The sequence below is a fragment of the Arvicola amphibius genome, chromosome 9, assembly GCF_903992535.2.
Source record: "Arvicola amphibius chromosome 9, mArvAmp1.2, whole genome shotgun sequence".
Lineage (NCBI taxonomy): Eukaryota > Metazoa > Chordata > Mammalia > Rodentia > Cricetidae > Arvicola > Arvicola amphibius.
This window is the reverse complement of record NC_052055.2, coordinates 5,139,085-5,161,025: the sequence shown is the minus strand read 5'-3', so window position 1 is coordinate 5,161,025 and position 21,941 is coordinate 5,139,085. Positions and strand designations below refer to the sequence as shown.

The window sequence follows — 21,941 nt, the reverse complement described above, 5'->3', positions numbered from 1 at the left end:
TCTAGTGCCCCAGCATCCATTATAAGAGAATGCAGAAGCAGTTCACATCCTTTGAAGAGATTTATGACTATGTTGCACTAGGACAATGATGGTGACATCAAAATCCAAACTTAGCAGAATTCTTGGTTTCCTTAATGTTTCAGTTCTCAACACCAACCGTCTGATGGGAAGGGTGTTCCACATCAAGGTGTGAGTACAACCGTCTGATGGGAAGGGTGTTCCACATCAAGGTGTGAGTACAACCGTCTGATGGGAAGGGTGTTCCACATCAAGGTGTGAATACAACCATCTGATGGGAAGGGTGTTCCACATCAAGGTGTGAGTACAACCGTCTGATGGGAAGGGTGTTCCACATCAAGGTGTGAGTACAACCGTCTGATGGGAAGGCTGTTCCACATCAAGGTGTGAATACAACCATCTGATGGGAAGGGTGTTCCACATCAAGGTGTGAATACAACCGTCTGATGGGAAGGCTGTTCCACATCAAGGTGTGAATACAACCGTCTGATGGGAAGGGTGTTCCACATCAAGGTGTGAATACAACTCAAAGATACAGCACAAAGAGACAGAAACAGCAAGTCAATACTCTGTCATAAGAAACATGACTGGATTCAGAGATGACACAGACTTGGGAATAATTATCTTTGGAAGGGAATAGGAATAGAGAATAGGACAAGTGGGATGGAGAGAGAAGGAATGATATAATCATATTTTAACTAAAATGTTTAAAAATTATTAAAATAAGTGCATAGAAAGGGTGGACATCATCGGTGAGCAAATGGGGAATTAGAACAGAAAATAGTAATGATGAAATAAAGAACCAGATCAAAATTCTAGAATAAAAGCTATGCTATCAAAGATGAAGACTTTCTTCATGAGAAGACTCTACAGTAAGCTAGAAAAAGAACTGATAAAAAGTCTGCAAAGTGAGACTGACAGAGGGCAGGAGAAGACAGAGAAACAACTAAGATTGTACAGTTAGTGTAGCAGGTGACAGAAACAATGAAAGACATAAGGATAAGGAATTTTACAACAGTAGTAAAAAGACCTAAGAGAAGAACCACCTAAGAGAAGCCTTTGTAAAATAAATACCAAATTCTCATTCATCCATCCACCCCCTCTCTCTCTCTCCCTCTCTCCCTCTCTCTCTCTCTCTCTCTCTCTCTCTCTCTCTCTCTCTCTCTCTCTCTCTCATCAAACTGCCAGAAACCAAAGATAAAAATTGGCGGGGGGGGACGTCTGAGAGAAAAAAGAAAACTCTGAAGGCAAGTAGATAGATAAAACTAAGCACGGATGAAATGTCTTAAGGAGAAACACTCCTGTGTATGACAATTTCAAAGTTAAAGGGAAAAATCCACAAAACGACTAGAATAAATTAAGTCACAATTACCACTCCTTATCTACCACTGGGTATCCTGTATATAACAGATAATAGCCTCTTACCAAAAGAAATGAAAGACTGCCCTACTAGAAAAAGACAAAACTCAACTGCAGGCTGCCTGTAAGACTCATTTCACCACTAAGGACACGGAGACTGACAGTTACCTTACACCAGATAAAACAAACTACTATGCCAAAAACTGTAAAGGGATACAAAGAAAGTTCTCATATTATAATAAATTCATCAACAGCGTATATGAATTCCAAATATGTATATACCCAACACAGAAACAGCAGGATACATACGTTCAGTATTAGGAAATCACTAACGAAAGAGTCAAAAGACAGACGGGCTCCACTGGCACTGTCCACAATTTTTAGAGCATATAAACAGAAAATCAATAGAAATAAAAGTCTTGAAATGCACTTTAAATCAGAGGGGACAAAAATAAATAATTTTTCTATCCCAAAATAGCAGAAGACACATTCATCTCAAGAGCATGCACGTATAACACTCCTGGATAAGCCACATGCTGACCTACAAAGAGTTTCAGCAAATCTAAGAAAACCGGAACCACACCAAAATGTTTGTTTGGATTATAAGATATGAAACACAAAACAATATAAAAGATTATAGAAAATTGACAAAGATGTAAAAATTAAAGAGTATGTTCATTGTTAGCTCATCATCCAAGGCTATAAAGAACTCCTATAATGACCTACAAAGTCTTGAATGTACAGCCATGTGCCAAATGCTGGTGTTTCAGTCAGCAGGAGCTGCACATAATAGGAGCTCTATCAACTTGTGACACAGCCTAGGTACACAGTAAATAAGCTGCGTAAGTTTGTGTGATTACACTGTAATGATATCTGTAGAGTGATGAAGCCATCTAATCAGACATTTCTCATAACAGAACCCCACTGTGAAGTGACCTATGACTGTACAAGGGACAAGTCCACATTTTTAAGCCCAGGTTTGACATTATTTCCTTTGTCTCCTTCTAAAGCTATCCTGCCTTTTTTTTAATCCTTTACACGCATCATGATGAGTCATTACATGTTCTCTCTGCCTTTGAGTCATGTTTCTCTCTCTAGTCCTATATCTCTGTGTCATCTACCTATCTACCTATCTGCCCCACCATTTGGGTAACCCAGGCTGGCCTAGAACTCAAGATTCCCTGCACAGACTCCCAAGTGGGAAGACTGAGCTGTGCGCTATCTTGCCTAACAGAAGAAAGAATCCCCAACCTGAAATCATACCTGAGCCACAGCACTGAGAACATCAAATTCTAATCAACGAGGCCCAAAGAACATCACATTTTTCTGTTTCTGATGAAGCTCATTCAAATGGACCTCCACTCATTTTAACTGCTTATTCATAACTTTTACCAAATACTAAGGATTTGGCTTTCTATGGTTTTCTTCCTGGTTTGAAGGAGTATCAGAGATAACTTACATAAATTTAAAAAGCAAAATCTTCTCCAAGTCTTAGGTTTAATTGCTTACTTTGAAGTAGTCAATACACCAATTTCTTCCTTCATCATTGTGATTTAACTGCTGGCTCTGTGTGTGCGTGTGTGTGTGTGTGTGTGTGTGTGTGTGTGTAGGCATGTGTGTGCGAGTATGTGTGGGTGGGCATGTGTTTGCACACATATAAATGTATGTGCATATAAGTGTTTATGTATGTCTTAGTTATAAAAAAAATCCCCCAGTCCCTCCTAAATAGCCTTATAAATTTACCTCTCACAGCTAAGCTTTTAATTAATCAGCAGTTTATTTTTATATGTGATGTGATATGGAGATCTATTTCGCCATCATCGTTTCTTAAGTAGTTAATCTCTCTTGCACTAATCTGTGCGATCAGCCTGTCATATGTTAAGATCCATACCTACATTATGGCCACTGCACTGTACTTCACTGCTACTCCAGGACAACACTGTCAACACCAAACTTGCAAGGCAATGAAAGGTCCAACACATCATAAATAGGTAAATTCCAATACACAACTTTCTAGAAAGGCAGATAAGAAGTCACCACACCCTGCGGAGGACTGCATAATATTTTAGGCACCGTGGCCACACGTTCATTGTCAGAACAAGTCATCGCTGAAGCATGACGGTAACCATGAACAATGTGTAAAAACTGAGCTTGCATGTATTCCGCTAAATCTTCATGCACAACCAATGTTCAGCAAATTCCTGGGACAAATAAATTGTAAAGGATATGACATTCTATTTAAAGTACTTTACAAACTAATGTTTAAAGTATACACAATAATGCATGAATTTTGAAGTGTTGATTTTTTTTACTGTTTCATAAAAGCTTTCTAATTCAAAGTTTCACATATGTTCTATATCAATATTCATGACTAAAGAACTCATCAAATTCAGTATTTCCTAAAGAAAATGTTAATTCTCTGTAAATTAACAGAGTCGATAAATTCGTGTTTACAGCTATTCCTGAAAATCTTGTCCCCAGCCTCTGAGTTTTACTGGTGTTATTTTACACATTTTCAGGCTCTCCACAAACCAATAATTCACACCACTACATTAAAAGGCATCTGTGGCAGGCTTGCTCTTTAAAACTTCATTTTCGATTTGTGAAGTCACACCTTGTCATATTTCTAGACTGACATTAAATTATTTTCTCCCTTTTCCTCATCAGAATCTCTATAGATATAGATATGCATTATTGATTGAATTATTTTGAGGTAGGTTTTAGATGTATTTTTGCTATGGTTGAGATAGGAAGTATTGCCCCAGAAGGAGCTTGCACTGAATGCTTTGTCCTTAGCTGAGGAAATTTGTGGAGGTTATCAAAATGTTGGAAGGTAGGAGCTAGCTGAAGGATGCTGGCCGTTAGGAGTAGATCCTAAAGCAGTGGTTCTCAACCTGTGGGTCTGACCCCTTTGGGGATCGCATGTCAAATATTTACATTACAATTCAAAACAGTAGCAAAATCACGGTTATGAAGTAACAACAAAATAATGTTATGGTGGGGGTGGCCACACATGAGGAACTGTATTAAAGCGTCACAGCGTTAGGAAGGTGGAGAACCACTGGATTCAGGGTATCCTCTTTTGACCCTTCCTCTCTGTCCTCCTCCCGCAAGCCCCACACCAAGCCATCAGCCTGCATGAGGTGTGACCACTGCAGTGTCCCTCACTGTCATGCCTGCCCAAGGCTGGATACAACCAAGCAACCAAGGACTAACCCTTCTGAAAGCAGGAACCAAAATAAACCCTTCCTTCCTGTGGTTGTTTCTGTCTAGTACTGTGTTATAGAAACAATAAAAAATAACACTTTTCTTTACACAATATACTGTAGGTCAAAATAAAAACTCAGCATTCCAGCAGGGCAGTGGTAGCACACGCCTTTAATCCCAGCACTCGGGAGGCAGAGGCAGGCGGATCTCTGTGAGTTCGAGACCAGCCTGGTCTACAAGAGCTAGCTCCAGGACAAGCTGCAGAGAAAGAAACCCTGTCTCCAAAAAAAAAAAAAAAAAAAAAAAAAAAAAAACAAACCTCAGCATTCCTTGCTGGATCAATTTATAAAGACTCAAATTGGAACACCTACTCTGTATTATAGAGACAACTTGAAGAGGGGAAAATCCATATATTCCAGATATACAGTACTTTGGGTGGTTCCCCCACAGGCTCATGTTTGACTATTTGGTCCCCAGTTGCTGAGATGCTTAGGGAGGATTAGGAGGTGAGACTTTGTGGGAAGAGCTGCATCAAGGGGTGGGATTTACAGCTTCAACAGTGCCCTCTTCAGTGCATCCCTTGCCCCTTGCTTGCAGCTCAGAATGCAAGGTCTTAGTTGATGCTGCCACCATGCCTTCGCCTGGCCAGATTCTAACCCTCTAAGCACCAATAAAACCCCTTCTTTAGGAGCCACCGTAGTCGCGGTGCCGTGCCGCAGGGATAGGAAAACAGCTGAAGACATCTGGGTTTTTTACTTTTTTTTAAATCTGGTTAAAAATAGTCCGGTCTCTTTCTCTGTTGAGAAGATTTTACTACTGGTAAGATATTTCACTCCCATAAAACACTGCGAGGTTTTTATCTATTTTCTTGAAAATCATCGGGAGCTTGATACTGCCACTGCATTATATTTATAGGTTAGTTTTAGGATAGCATCGTTAGAATATTGAGTCTTCCTACTCACATAGTGCTCCCATTATTGTTAATCCTCAAAAATAAAAATAAAAAAACAATGGTTTTACCACTAAAATCTTATTTCAAATTTTGTGCTTTATTTATAAACAAGTACCAAGAAGGCCATGGAGTACCCTCTGTTTCAGTTTAAACTATTTCCTTCCTCGTTCATTGTTTCCTTTAAGATAGCATCTATAGACTTCAGTTGTCCAAAGGAACTATAGAACAACCAAACTATTGTTCTATAGTTATGGGGGGATGGAGTGTATAAGAATGTTCCCCAACAATTCCACAAAACTAATAAAGCCATGACACGTCCCTTCTACACCCACTTCCAGTGTTCTTACGGCACTTCCATATTCCTTCCTGGCTGCAATGAGTAGGTCAGTCTCTCCATTAGATCTCTCCAAAGCATCATAACATATTGCATTTATCACAACTGCAATTTTGGTTCATTCCATGGCGTTCTGATTACCCCTACTTATGTAATGAAAAGAGAATCCAAGAGGATTTTGGTTTTGCTCTCAATTTTATCCCAGTAACTAACTTAATATATAATCAGCTTGTCAATAAACACTGAGGCAAGGTGGTGGTGGCGCACACATTTAATCCCAGCAGCACTCGGGAGGCAGAGGCAGGCAGATCTCTGAGAGTTCGAGGCCAGCCTGGTCTATAAGAGCTAGTTCCAGGACAGGCTCCAAAGCTACAGAAAAACCCTGTCTCGAATAAACCAAATAAATAAACAAATTCTGAATGTTTGAATTAGTGTTAAGTAACATCTTTGTGTGATGGAGCAAAACATGTAAACTTGAACATAACCTAGTTCTTGTCGACAGTAAAATAAGACACATGGATGTATTGATATTGGGCAGTTATGTAAACAAGCTAAAAGTCAATTGAAACAGCCGTGAAATAAATGTAAGAAAAGCTGGTTCTAGAAAGCAGGAATTAATTGTGAACAGTATTTGCATGAAAAGAGACATTCTTTAGTTTGTAAACATCCTGACCTGGGAAGGTAAGTATGGTAGGCATCAACTGAGAAATTAATTCTAATTTGGAGTTTTTCACATGCAAAGTATTAAAAGTAGATGAAAACCTAGGAGATTGAGAGACAGCATTTTGAGTAACTCATGCATAAGGAAACAACAAAAATACAAAAATGCAGGATCTACAAAGGCAACTTAGAAGAGAATATCTCTAATTCCATTCACAGGGTCATTTCCTAGATTATTATATATCTACTCTCAAATATATATATATATTTGATGTCACATTAGAGAAATCAGTAAGTCACTGTGAAAATATTTTACAAGATGATCTCAAATGAATCAGATATTCCATTGATTTTAAGCTAACAATACAGCCAAAAAATATTTTTAAGAAAGTGATTTTTTTTTAATGATGAGACTGGGCCCAAGACAGCAACTGCATGAAGTCCAACGCCAACCTCTCTTTAAAAGAGCCCCAGAGTCAGCCCTTTCCCAGCCAGCGCCTACCATGCACCTTCTGCACTGTACCACACCATCTGGAAGGCACTGGAGTGTAAGCCCAGAGTTGCACTGAGAATTTCCGGCAGGAATTCCCAGAATTAGTTTCTCCATCACAGTCCTCCCCCTCTTTCAGCACCCCCCCAACCACTGAGTCTCAAGACCTGGGCCATATGGAGCAAAACAGAACCAAACTGAAGAGATTCCCAGGAACCGCAGGAATTGAGTGGAGAATGGGGAAGGGAGAGTACTGGGAGAGACACTGGAATTGGGGGGCATTTCTGGTAAGAGCTGGTGCAATGGAAACTCCCAAGAATCCACAAACCAAGACTCTAGCTAAAACTCCTAGTATTGGGAGATACAGAGCCCGAACTGGCCATCTTCTATAATCAGGAAAGACTTCCCAGTGGAGGGATTGGGACCCAAACCCAGGCACAAAACCGTCAGCCTATAATTTGTTCTTCCTGCAAGATGTGCTGGGGTAAAGGTGGCATAAAAATTTTGAGAGTAGCCAACCAATGACTGGTCGAGCTTGAGACTCGTGCCATGCGAGGGAACCCACCCCTGACACTGCCTGTGGGGCCAGACCCTACCAGCGAAAGGAAAAGAGTCAGTGAAATGATTCCTAATGATATTCTGCTATCCTCCCAGACAGGAGCCTAGAATAATTGCCAGAGAGGCTTCATCTAGCAACTAATAGAAACCAACGTAGAGACTCACAGCCAAACATTAGGTGGAGCTCAGGGAATCCTGCAAAAGAGGACCAAGAAGGATTGTAGCAGCCAGAGGGGTCAAGGACACCACAAGAAAAACCACAGAATAAATGAACGTGGGCTCACAGGGACTCACAGAGACTGAACTGACAACCAAGGAGCCTCCATTGGTCTGACCTATGCCCTCTGCATATAAGTTATGGTTGTGTAGCTTGATTTTCTTGTGGAACTCATAAAAGTGGGAGCTGTCTCTGACTCTTTTGCCTGCTTTTGCGACCTTTTTTCCTCCTACTAGGTTGGGTCATCTGGTCTTAATACAAGGTTAGAGGATGCCTAGTCTTAGAGTAATTTCATATGCCATGTTTAGTTGATTCCCTTCCAAGGGAAGCATGTCCTTTCCAGAAGGGAAAAGAAGGAGGAGTAGATGAGGGAAGGGGCTTAGAAAGGAGGGGAAACTGAGGTAAGAATGTAATATATGAGAGAATACAAAAACAAATAATTTCCTAGGTCAGTCCTCTTATGATGTCTGCTAGGCAGAGGCAAGTGGATCTCCGTGAGTTCGAGGTCAGCCTGGTGTACAAAGTGAGTTCCAGGACGGCCAGGGTGAATACACAAATAAACCCTATCTCAGCTGAGTCTGGGACTGCCAAGAGAGTAGGACAGAACCAGAGATCTGCAGGTCCCAGGACGAATCTGAAACCTCTGAGGGAGTACACCTGTGGCAGCAACCTCAGCAGAAAGAGCCCCAAGCAAGCAATCTCCCTGGGAGCAGCCCTGAACAACCCCTGATATTACAAAAAGAACCTTGCAAGTACCTAGTGACCTTCAGAAACAGGGAATGACCAAGAGGGTAACTGGAATGGTGGCCCTGACTGCACTACTAGGAGCAATCATCTGGGCCTTGGAGCCACCGGCACCTGGAAGATTGATCACCAGGGTCACAGATAGCCCCAATACACTAATCAGAGGAAAAGATGGGTAGACAAAGTGAGAACACACGCAATACCACAAAGAGCAAAATGACACCAGTAAAATCTAGAAACCACACAACAGCAAGACTTGAACAACCAAATATAGATGAAGCAGAAGAAAATTACCTAAAAAATAACTTTAGGAGAATGTTTAAGGCCCTTAAAAAGGAAATGAAAATTTCTCTCAAAGAAATGAAGGAAAAGACAAACAAAAAATTGTAAGAAATGAACAAATCCCTTAAAGAAAACCAAGATAAAGCAATCAAACAGGTGAAAGAAACTATTCAAGATTTGAAAACTGAAATAGAGACAATAAAGAAAACACAAGCTGAGGGAATTATAAAAACAGAAATCATGAGAAAACAATCAGGAACCACAAATACAAGCATAATCAGCAGAATATAAGAGACGGAAGAGAGAAGCTCAAGCGCTGAAGATACAATAGAGGAAATAGACTCATGGGTCAAAGAAAACATTAAATCTAACAAAAGCTTAACACAAAATATCCAGGAAATATGGGACACCATAAAAAGACCAAACCTAAGAATAATAGGTATAGAAGGAGAAGTTCAACTCAAAAGCGCAAAAATTATATTTAACAAAATCATAGAATAAAACATTCCCAACCTAAAGAAAGATATGCCTATGAAGATACAAGAAGCTTATAGAACACCAAATAGACTGGATCAAAAAAAAAAAAAGTCCCTCGCCACATTATAATCAAAACACTAACCATACAGAATAAAGAAACAATACTAAGAGCTGCACAGCTAACACGGCCAAGAAGCTGACACCAGACAGGTCGGTCCCCAGGGGAAGACCTACCATTATTATGGACCTTATCCAAGATGTTCCTTCTTGCATGAGATGGTGATGAACACAGAGCCCCACAGCTGTACAGTGCGGCTCTAGGATCTAGGCAGAATAAGGGACCAAAGATTTCAAGATCCAGAGGAGTGGACATCAAGAAAAGAAGCGTTCTCAAGACACAAGAGGGCTGATGCACACGAGTTCATAGAGCTGCAACAGCATGCACAAGAACTGTGCAGGCTCGGGTCAGACACAAGGCCAGCAAGGAGAGGGGGAAGTGGGCACAATGTCCCACCTCTAGGCAAGAAGTTATTTGCAGTTGGTAGCTGCTGGAAGAGGGAAAATCAGTTTTCTTCAATGGAATGATACTAGCTATATCAACCAAACTCCAGGACTAGCTGAGTGCCCAGGAGTAGATAGCAATCACAAAATGGATTCCATGACTTTCTGTGCTTTCTGGTTTTTGTCATTTTGCATGTGTGTGTGTGTGTGTGTGTGTGTGTGTGTGTGTTTATTTGTTTTCTTTAAGAAAGAGAAATAAATATGACTTTAGTACAGAGGGAGAATCTGGGAGGAGTTGGAGGAGGGGAAAATATGATCAAAATAGGTTCTATTAAATTCTCAAATTAAAAAAAAACTTAAAACAGTGAAAAGTATTCATATCGAGTCACATAGTTCTCTACTAATAAGCTTTTCTCTTTTATTGAGATTATAACATAATTACGTTTGTCCCTTCCTTTTCCTCCCTCCAAATCCTCCCATTAACCCTTCCCTGCCTTCAAATTGATGGCCTCTTTTCTCACTGCTTGTTATTTCACACATGTATGTATATGTGTGTACATATATAGCCCCAAATATAACAAGTTCAGCCCATGTGTTACCTGTCCGTATGTTTCAGGGGCTGGCTGCTTGGCACGGGTAAGCAATTGGTGTGCTCTCCCCTTAGGAAGGACACACTCCCACTCTCAGGTGTGCTCCCCCCTTAGGAAGGACACACTCCCACTCTCAGGTGTGCTCCCCCCTTAGGAAGGACACACTCCCACTCTCGGGTGTGCTCCCCCCTTAGGAAGGACACACTCCCACTCTCGAGTGTGCTCCCCCCTTAGGAAGGACACACTCCCACTCTCGGGTGTGCTCCCCCCTTAGGAAGGACACACTCCCACTCTCGGGTGTGCTCCCCCCTTAGGAAGGACACACTCCCACTCTCGGGTGTGCTCTCCCCTTAGGAAGGACACACTCCCTCTCTCAGGTGTGCTCCCCCTTAGGAAGGACACACTCCCACTCTCAGGTGTGCTCCCCCTTAGGAAGGACACACTCCCACTCTCAGGTGTGCTCCCCCTTAGGAAGGACACACTCCCACTCTCAGGCTTCCTCGGCTGCCTACGGTTCTCTGAGTGGACTTGAGGCTTCATGGGCTTTTCCCACCCACTTCACCATGTCCGCTGTGCAGTCCTTATTCACCTCGCATTTGGGCTGTCACGTTGGTGAGACTTTATTGGTGAATTAGGACATTACTAGGAAACACAACCTCACAGCAAACTCTCTGATCCTCTTGTCATTAAAAACACCTCATCAATACAAAGACTTTGTTTCTCCAGCTCTTGTTTTTGTTTTATTTTGTTTTGTTTTGTTTTGTTTTGTGGTAGGATTTTGCTACTCCAGACTACCTTCAAACCTGTGACTCTCTTGCTTCAGCCTCCCAATACTTGGATTATAGGAGTGAACCAGCATACCCAGCACTTCTCTGTTCTACTATGTGACCATAGTATCTGAAAGTAACTAAACTGAAGCCAGTGAAGTCAAGCTCATAATAGTGTGCATATAACCCCTAAATGTAAAGGTTTTGGAGCCTTTATCCTATTCACAATATGAAATAATGGGATTAAAAATAAGTAAAAAAAAATGCTTTCTGCCTGTGATTATAACAAGGGCAAGATTTGTCTTCAGTAGATACACAGTCCTTCTTGAGAAGTAGGAACAGTGTGTTCACAGCTTCTCTGGAATTTTCTAAGAAAATAATTAACAAACTCAACCTTGAATCTTAGAAGATGGAGATGAATAGAAAACTCATTCTAAAGCCACTGTGGGCACAGATACTCTACCTCCAACCGGAAAACACTTCTTTTTACAAAAATAAATAAATAAATAAATAAATAAATAAATAAATAAATAAATAAATAAAAGGATTAAGAAGACAGGAGGTATTAGGGAGTAAAATGTTTTTATGCTTGTCACCTAGATAAAATACCATGTGTTTGAAAATAAAGAAAACTCTGATGACATTGTTCACATTTCTAAAAACTGGTATGACTTCATTATACTTAATCATGGTGGACATAATAAACTATTATCAGAATACAGTCCAAGAATTGAGTCATATGCGGAGAATTCTGAGTGTTTGTGAGAAAACTCCAAGAAAAGCAGACAAGAGTCTTGTGACCTCAGTTTCTTCCGAACAATGGAACAGTTCCTGGAATGTGTCTTCGTGCCTCCTCAGGTGTGGCTAATAGGAGAGAGCTTACTTCAGATCATTCATTACAGATGCTATTGCTATTTGTCTGTGTGTCTCTATGGACAAACATGTTTTGCACATGTGACCTGTCCTGTGACTGTCCATTTGACTCAAGTGATTCCTCTGAACCCGAGGACAGACCGTCTGCTGCTCTGAATGAAGACGGCCGCTGCATTAGACGTTAGTCTGCCTCACTTATCGGCTCCACTCGTCCAGGTCCCACTGTGTCTAGAGCGGTGACAAACTATAAAGCTTGAGCTATTTCATGAAGTGCAGGGCAGCGACACAGCGCAATCCTGTCGCTCCTCTGCAAGCTTCTGTGCTTGCAATCCCTTCCCTCCTCCAAGGCCAGACACAGCCGCTAGATCCCCAGGTGTTGAGGCATTCTCAGGGAAGGGCACACGTGGCATTACGATAAATGGAGATAAACGCCCTGACACAGGAAGCATCATCAGTGTTTGTATTTACTTTTACAAATGGCAATAAAATTATCCTCCAGGGTAACTGGAAAAAATAATAATGTCATAATGTATATAGCAGCACTACTAATAATAGACAAAAAAACTAGAAATAAGACAAAATATTTCAGACTAAATAGGTAAATAAAATGAAATATACTAAGATATCCAAAGTACTAAACAGTAAAGCAAATAAATGCTATACAGCTACCTCAAATCATATTGATATATTTCACAAATATCTTGTAGAAAATAAGACAGACACAATAGAATATATATCATATTGTTGATTTGTATAGCCTAAATGAAAACAGACAAAAATAATGATGCAAGGTAGAAAATAGTGGCTATATAGAGGGCAGGATACAAGTTACCCTCACCACAAGGCTGAGAGGCATGGCTTCTGGGAAAGGAACATGAGGTCACAGAGGGCTGGTAACTGTCCACTTCTTGACCTTGATGCTCATGTCCAGACACATTCACTACATAACAAGTCAATGGTTTGCATACTTTCAATTTGTGCATCTCTCACTAAATGCATTCTTTGCATAAAAACAGCAATTAGCACTTTCATACTTTTTTGAGAGATCTTGCTGTGATTTATGCTATGTCATATTACTGCAGCGCCGGAATCATAGGCATGTGCCATGAGAGAAATACAACATATTAGTAGTTCTGGTTCTTACCTATTTATTTATTCCTGCATTGAGCCACAAAGAACTTCAGATGGGGCTAGAGTGCACAACAGGTGCGGTCAATTTTAGATTATTCAGAATGACAGCAATGCTGCAACTGGGAATATCTGTGTGCAGCAGCTGGGGATATCTGTGTGCAGCAGCTGGGGATATCTGTGTGCAGCAGCTGGGGATATCTGTGTGCAGCAGCTGGGGATATCTGTGTGCAGCTGCTGGGGATATCTGTGTGCAGCAGCTGGGGATATCTGTGTGCAGCAGCTGGGGATATCTGTGTGTAGCAGCTGGGGATATCTGTGTGCAGCTGCTGGGGATATCTGTGTGCAGCAGCTGCTTGCACCGTTTCACAACTGTGCTACCATGACAGTCAGAGTCAGTAAGGAAAGATCTTTTGCCAATATTATCATCAGACTTCAGAAAATGGAAATAATAAAGGAAATTTACAATTAACAATATTTTGAGACAGGGTCTCTATTATGTAACTCTGGCTTCCTGGAACTTGCTATCCTTGAACTCCCAGAGACCTGCCTGCCTCTGTCCTCCGACTGCTTAAAGATGTGCACAACCACACCCAGACAAAATAAACACTATTTTCAAAGTCTTCAATTTCCATTGGCATTAGCCTTCAAAACAATACTATCAATACTTTGAAGGACCATATCTCCTCTTATGAATTAATAACAGCCTGCTCTGTTATTTAAATTTTTCATCTCTGATCCTAGATTCTGCTATAACAATATTGAGTAAACAAGCAAAAGAGTCATTGTAATATATTGTCTAATCTTCAACAGATACAAGCAGTAAGGAACTCTTTGGATCTGGAATCAAAAGACCTAGTCTTCTGGAAGAGAAATGAAAGGCGGGGGGAAAGAGAAGATGGGGGAAAGAGAGAAGAGGAGAGACGGAGAGAAAATGAAGGGGCAGGGAGGGGAAGGGAAGGGGAGAAAGAGAATAAGAAAGGGAGGAAGGAGGAGGGAAGGGAGAGTAGAAGAGAAGTGAAGGAAGTGAAGGAGGGATTGGACGAGAAGAAGAGAAGGTGAGGAAGGTAGGAGGGGAGGGAGAGAAAGAAAGAAGAAAGCTGGGAGGAAGAGGAGGAGAGGATGGAGAGAGGGAGGAAGGGAAGGGAGGAGAAGTTAGATGGAAAGGGAGAAGAACGAAGAAAAGGGAAGGAAGAGAGAAGGAGGGGAGCAAGAGGGAGACAAACAGGGAGCTGGGAGGGGATCGAAGGAAAGAGGCAGGAAGCGAGAGGGAGGAAGAAAAGGAAGAGAGGGGAGGAAGGACAAGGCAGATAGAGGTAAAGGGAGGGAGGGAGAGGACAGGAGAGGGAGCGGTTGTTTAACAATTAGCCCTTTGATGAATGTTTCCAAATATTGATCCTTGGATTCATTTTTTATATGAATAGCTAAAAATAAAATCCATTTTTCCCCTGGGCAATTGAAAATCACTTTCAGGATGAAACAGGAGAATCTTTTAAAATCCTCCAAAACTAATCTTTAGAGAAAAAAAAAACAGTCAATGGCTCTTGAATATAACAAAGAAAAATCAAGGTAAACAGGCTCTACCCAACACAGGAGGACTGGGTTCCTAAACCACTGTAGACAGCAATGTGCTTTCTGAACACGTCTAGGTTTGAATTTCCATTACAATGTGAACCTTAACTTTTAGCTAATCCAAGCCCTTACAACATTTTATAGAAAAGTACTGAACTAAGTTATTCTTACTGCAATAGCTATTCATTTGGCAAATTTCTATCAGAAATAAATGAAAATCAAGTATGAACTAGTGACAGAGGATGTTACTGTTCCTCATTATTTCGAGGTTCCCCCTCTTCCTGCATCCATGGTTAGACATGGTAGACTCCCTTGCATGTAGTTAGGATCTTGTAATAAATTTGGGTTAAAAGGCTGCAAACTCAAGGGACTTATTCACTTTTCTCTTATGCAAATAGTAATAGTATAACCTGTGAACACTTCTTTAAAATGTTTTAAGATCTATTATCAACTAAAAGAAATGGAATCTTTATTTTAATATTTCAAGTCATTGTTAGAATATATTACTATATTCCCAAACTATGTTTTATGGTCTAATAAAGTATTCAGCGAAAACACAATTTGGTGGTCAAATAAGTTTAGTTATCAGCATTATGATCTAGTCATACTTAGGTTCTCAGAATTATTACAAAAAAATCTGCTTAACCATTTAAAACAATTTATCCAAAACTATTTGAGCAAACAACAAACTTAGGAGTTAATGCCACTTACTGCCTTCTGGTAGTTTTGTTTAGAGACACTATAGACTATTCTATATTATTAGAGAAGTACATTTTTTCTGGGCAAATGTGGGTTACATATTCATATTAAGCGAGGGGACTACCTATTTCTTCCATTAGCCTCTAAGTTATCCTCGTTTTCCTTTTAGATTTCCACAGAATAACTAACGGTAGAACTACTGAACTTTAACCTAACAGTTTCCGTCTCTGAGGGCACATCATTCCAAGGGAAGAATTTTAATTTGTACTCTTCAGTGTATTATGTATCATAGATGATATCTAGTCTGTATACAACAGCTTACTTACGTCTGGGGCTCCTTTTCATTTTGTTGTTTTTGCTGGGGCTGAAGAACGTTATTTACCAGTTCAGTGATCCCACTAAAGGGAAACCACCTGTTTAAATAAGCAAATAATGTGACTGAAAAAAACAAAAGAATAACAATGTAGATTCAATGTTTTCTACCCAAAATAATTTTGAAAAGAAACACACACACACACAAACACACACACACACATAGGCACAAAAGCTACAGCCAATGGAAATGTGAGCTCCAATTATCACCAGGCAATCAGGAAGTAAGAAAATTAAGTTTGAACACTTAACTAATCCACAAGCAGGCAGCAAAAAACTACATCCAGTGACTATGTGGATGAAGTAAGAAGCTGCAGGCAGCTCTCTTACAAGCAGAGAGTCGGAAAGCAAGGACACAGCAGCTGCAGCCTGTCCAGTATTAGTGGGCGCTAATACCATCAGAGGTGCAGGAAGCAGAGGACGGCAGAGGACAGAGTCCAGCCTACTGCACTCGGCACACATTTACTTACTGTGTCGGCTGTGGTTTGGGTTCTTCTTTGATCCTAAAAAAATAAGTTTGCACAACTCAGTGCACTGTACTGAGCAGCACTTGCTACCTAGATATTTGTGGTCAGACATAACGGACATGAAAATTAGGATTATTACACGGAAAAATGTAGTGCTACACCATAATCGAGAACTGGACATCCCAATCAATGGTACACACAGAGGGAGGAAAACAGACCTTGGCTCATCTGGTCTTGTTTTGCTCCTAGTGCTAGGGACTGAACGTAGGTCATCCACATGGGAGCGGACACACTGCTACTAAGCTACAGCCTCAGCCCAGGATAAAATGTTCTTCTACTAAAACTCTGTTGCTCTTTAAAGCAACGTTTTAATCACAATTTTCGCTGCATATTTTTACTTTTAGGTGCCATAGTAAATATGACTAAATTAACTAAATATAAATAATTTCTAGTTTTTAGTTTGTTTTAAAGAATAAATTGAAGGCTAAATATTCTAAATAAAACACGGGATTTTATAAGTGAATTTTTAAAGCCTTAGTAATTAATTGATTTATGTCTAAAAGACTAGAAAAGGAAATTGAACAGGGCAATATAACCAATATCTCACAAACTAACATTACTAATAAATATTCTATATTAACTTGAAATATTCATACAAATGTTAATCCTCCATGTAACTACAGTATAATGAAAATGAACTTAAACAACTACCATGTAAGTAACTACGATCAAACAAGTGTATCACTTTCACTTCTGCGGAGGTCCAGTGAGGACCTGGCCCAGAAGCAGTCAATTCCTAGTGGATCTAATGTGAGGAAACTAGACACACGCTCCACAACAGAACCTCCCCCTCGTGTGGCGCCCTTAGTCAACCAGCCTTGGGGTTAATATCACTCACTTCTTATTTTGCTCCCTTATTAAAGTCAAATTATTCACTCCTTTTCATAATTTGCAGGAAATGAAGAGAAGATTGGACCAATATATCGCTGTAGATATGAAGATGTAATAGGACTGAACACTGAGAAGGCTCAGAAGGCTCTTAGACGGGGTGGGGAAGACGGTAAGACTGGACTTTCCGTGAATGGCAAGAACTGTCTTGAGAAGCGCATCTAGCTCCTCAAAAGACCAAAAACTGGTAAATAAACTTTATACAGACACCTAGGATTTTTCATTATAAAATTACATCAATTACGTAAGTTAAATATTCTATTTAAATCAAATTTATGTTTTATAGTATGCAATGGTTCATCGTGTTGATGTATGTAACTGAATTAAGCTGCACTGTAGGACTGGTGAGGCACATCTCAGGAGGGCATTCCAGAGACGCTTTGTTAGAACTCAAAGACTGGTCTGCGTGTTGACAACACTGGTAGAGAGGGTGCCGATGAACAAAGGAGGAGGAAGCCCACTAACACAGGCCTCTGTGCTTCCATCCACCACCAGGATGCCCTGCTCCTGACAGCACGGGAGGGAGAGGATCAGCAGCAGATCCAGCTGACTTTAGTTGAAAGCTGTAGAGAGGGTCAGCTGGGAGCTCCAGAGCGTGGAGAGACTGTTAGAACGTCAGAAACTGAACCAGGGTCCCATGTGGGCACAGACAGCTAGAGCCTAGCAGACTGGGGGGGAATGAGAGGCAGGCGGCTGGAACAGAATTCTCAAGCTGAGGTTCTCACAGGTCCTCTGGAGACAAGCCCTGGGGAAGGCAGCGCACTGTACCACGGCCTTGGCAAGCTACAAGGGACTGTGGAAAGTGACTGCAGAAACCGTTACAGTCTTCTGAAGGGCACCCAGGAAGAGATCTCTCAGACATAAAGGAAATACAGGCAGGCAGGCCTCCATACTCCCTCAGAGTAGAAAGGTCCCAATGTGCCCCCGGCACCAGAGACAAGGCGGTAAGTGACTGATGAAGAGGAAGAGCTCATACTGGGGAAATCTGGCTAAAATTGACCTCCTACACAGGAAGGAACTCTTCTAAGTGGGAAAGCTGGATTACTGACACAATCAGACTCGGGCCCCACCCGTAGAGACTAATACAAAAGTCAACCCAAGGGAAAGAACAAGCCACACCATCCAAACTGGAAATCCTGAAGACCTACTTCACTGTATTGTCTTTTTACATTTTACACTTTGTACTTGAACTGGCAATTGTGTTCAGCTTCTATCCCGGATGGAAGGCTCTTCCGGCTGTTCTTTCTAGTGCTCCACCTGCTCAGCCAAACTTTCTCTGTCCCGCATTCCGTGACCCATAGACTTCTCATTCGCCTTCACTTGCTCTGCTCTGATGCAAACTCTCTCAGCCACTCCTTAAATGCTGATACCTGACCACTAAAGAACCGTGCACTACACATTGTCTTCACTGGCTCTGAACTGAATGGGGATGAGTGGAAACAGAGGAGACCGATGTCTGCCACTCCAAGGTGGAACTGGAGCGACTGTTTGCTTTCCTATACAGCCCAGGACCACTGCCCAGAGTCTTCAATCATGAAAACATCCACACAGACTTGCCTACATGCTATTCTTCAGTGAGATTCCCTCTTTCCAAATGACTATAGCTTACTTGAAGTTGACAGACAAAAAAAAAAAAATCTAACCGGCATAGTTATTAATGGAGATAGTACATAAAAGACAAAAGACAGGTATCTCTAAAATTAATAGATGATGCAACTACTTCCCAAAACTCATATTTAATGAGGTATGATTGCATATTTTATCAAGAAAAATTATATGCATAAGAGCTAAGATTGGGTAACAGCATGCAAATCATCATGAAGGAAGTTTTACAGTGAGCAAGAGATGAAGTCAGCACCAATAGCAGGGATTCCTAAAACACGTTCATGTTGACTAAGAAGACATCATAACTTTTCTGAAGTAAGATGGCTAAGTCCAGGCCAAACATTAAAAAGATTTTATGATTTATAATGCTATCAACCTGGTTTTGTTATCAAAAACAAAATTTGTGTCATCATTTGCAGGTGAAAACTGGCTTAGAGATATAGTATGTTTCATGAATTAACTACTCATTTAAAGGCGTTAACCATATCGCAGGTGAAAACCAACTTATCAATACAATGCTTCAAATTATACAGAATTACAAATAAAACAGAAAAAAGGTAAACTCAAATTAAGGAAAATAGTTTTATGCATTTTGACATTTTTGTTAAACATATCCTGCAAACAATGAAATTATGTAGCCCTGATCTTAAAACAGATTTCAATTTTTTTTTCAGGAAAATACTTAAGTATATTTTCTATTCCCTCTTTATTTGACATAAATTATGATACCTGCCAGTTTTCAAACAGGGTGAATAGAGCTTCATTCTGACATTTGCCTTGAGAAGATGTGAGTCACATCTCTTTATTGGGCACTCACAGGATCTAACACCCAGAAACAAAGACCCTGGCTTCTCAGCCTCAGCCCCTGCTGTGCTCCCTGGCAGCACCTAGGCCTGAGGACGCTATTTGCACAAATGAAGCACATGAAGAGCAAAAGAAGAACTCAGATAGATGAGGAGCACTTTGAGAACTCATTGAGAAGTGTGGTTAACGTCCACCCGTCCAAAGAGTGGTGCATATACAATACCAAATATCACCCTAGCTTTATTGTCCTCATATCTTTTACTTCTAGTTAAAAAAAAAAAAAAAAACTAGAAAAGCCAGTGTTTTGTTACTTAAATGTGTTCCTTGTGTGTATTAGTGGCTGCAGATTGGAACCTGCCTGATGATTTTTAAACTGCTCCCAGCACCTATATCATGTGGCCACAACAGCCTGTAACTCCACTTCCAGGAATCTGGGCTTCCAAAGACACACATAGGGAGCACATAAATACATATACATATATGTAAATAAAAATAAATCTTTTTAAATTCATATTAAATGAAAGTTATCTTTTCATCTTTCTTATTTTTAGTAGCAAAAAATTATCCCAGTAAACTTCAAAAGATTAGTAGGTGCTATTCAGCAAAATAATAAAGCTGTCTGTAAAGAAGCACTGAGTAGTCTTTTCCTCTTTGCTTTTCTTTTATCTTTCACAGTCGATGCTTATAGAACAGATTTAAGCCAAATGTGAACTCATCGGAATCTGTCCGATATCTACATTTATAAGTAGAGCTAATTTACTGCTCAGTAGCTCACCAGCATTTACTTTAGTTTTTCATTACTCAAATGCACCACAAAGAAAGGCCTGTATAACATGGATTTGCTGTAACTTCAGTTGGCATACACCTAAATTAACTGACAGTGTAACTAAGCATTACTTACAGGTAAATAATCTCAACAAGCAAGCAACATGTATACAATTATTAACTAGATAATTAAAGATTTCATAAATTTCTAAAGCACTAATAATACCAGGGAGGAAGGGAGGAAGGGAAGAAGAAAAGGAGAAAGATTGATGTTCTAGTGAGAAGCTTGGTGAAAGGAGAAAGTTCTCATTGCCTCTAAGATTCTATGATAAATAAACTCCATACTAGTTGGAGGGATAGGTTGAGACACACTAAAATCTACAAGGGTCTTATTTCTTCCACTGAGATATTCCCCTACCCCTCAGAATAATCCAACTACTAAGTACAGAAAATTGTAAACTCTTCCTTTAATCTCTATACCACACCTAAGCTTAAACAGAAGTAACTGCCCAGGTCTCTAACATTTCCTTGCCCTCAGTGCTTTCCTTACCCAATTCCTGAGTCTATCCATGTCGACCTCAGACTTTCTTACCCTTTAAAAACCCGCATACCAAGGGCCCAGCGTCTTTCTTATTTAAGCATTCTTTCTATTCATGAATATCTATGAATGCAGTCAACCAAAAATTGTTTTTCCTTTTCTCTGGAAAAATAAATACAGATGATTCTCATTATTTATATAACATTCTGTTATATAAAGTTGCTATAAACTGTGAATTAGAAACTATTGTACTATTTTCTAAGAGCAATACTTCAATAGAAGCTTCCTTCCAGCCTCTGCCCACAACATTTTCATCAACCAGTCAGTTCACAAACTCATTGTACATCCATCCATCCATCAGCATCTGGATATCTCTACTGGGCACAAGGGGTGTACTGGTAACCAGGATGAGCACCATGCCTGCTTCCATGGGGCCTACAGGGAAGCAGAAAAGATAACAAAGTTGTGATCATACAGAGCAGGTGAGGTTAGAAGACTACAGAGTATGTAAAAATTGCTTATTGTGATGACCGACAGGAACAGCAGGGAACTGAGGGGCTGGTCCCTCAGAAGGACGGCAAGAACTAACATGAGACCTAAAAGAACATGAGTTTGCAATATCATAAGGAACAATTTCTTTTTTAATATTTATTATGAATAGTGTTCTGTCTGCATGTATGCCTGCAGGCCAGAAAAGGGTGTCAGATCTCATTACAGATGGCTGTTTAAGCCACCATGTGGGTGATGAGAATTGAACACAGGACCTCTGGAAGAGCAGCCAGTGCTCTTAACTGCTAAGCCATCTCTCCAGCCCCAAGGAACAATTTCTGTTCATTCAGTCGAACACGAATATTTAGTGGCTACCTGTTGAATACTAACTATGGCGAGGGTTTCTGTGTTAAGTACCAAGAAACAGACTCTGTCCCTATCCTTGTATAGCTTAAACTCTAGAAAAATTCACAAAATGTTGAAGACCAGGAAAATAGATTTTTAGACAGAGGGGTTTCATTTCTT

General features: G+C 40.4%; 1 protein-coding gene across 2 annotated transcripts in view; it reads right to left on the bottom strand.

The window, feature by feature from the left end:
• The window catches only part of Rims2 (regulating synaptic membrane exocytosis 2), a 411,096-nt gene that overhangs the window by 330,142 nt on the left and 59,013 nt on the right, over positions 1 to 21,941 (bottom strand). For both annotated transcript variants that reach the window (XM_042055663.1, XM_042055664.1), the window contains exons 2-3: positions 16,271 to 16,303; positions 15,755 to 15,841 (exon numbers count right to left, since the gene is read on the bottom strand). In XM_042055663.1, coding sequence (XP_041911597.1) covers positions 15,755 to 15,841; positions 16,271 to 16,303 — 120 coding nt within the window. The remainder of the gene's footprint in view (positions 1 to 15,754; positions 15,842 to 16,270; positions 16,304 to 21,941) is intronic.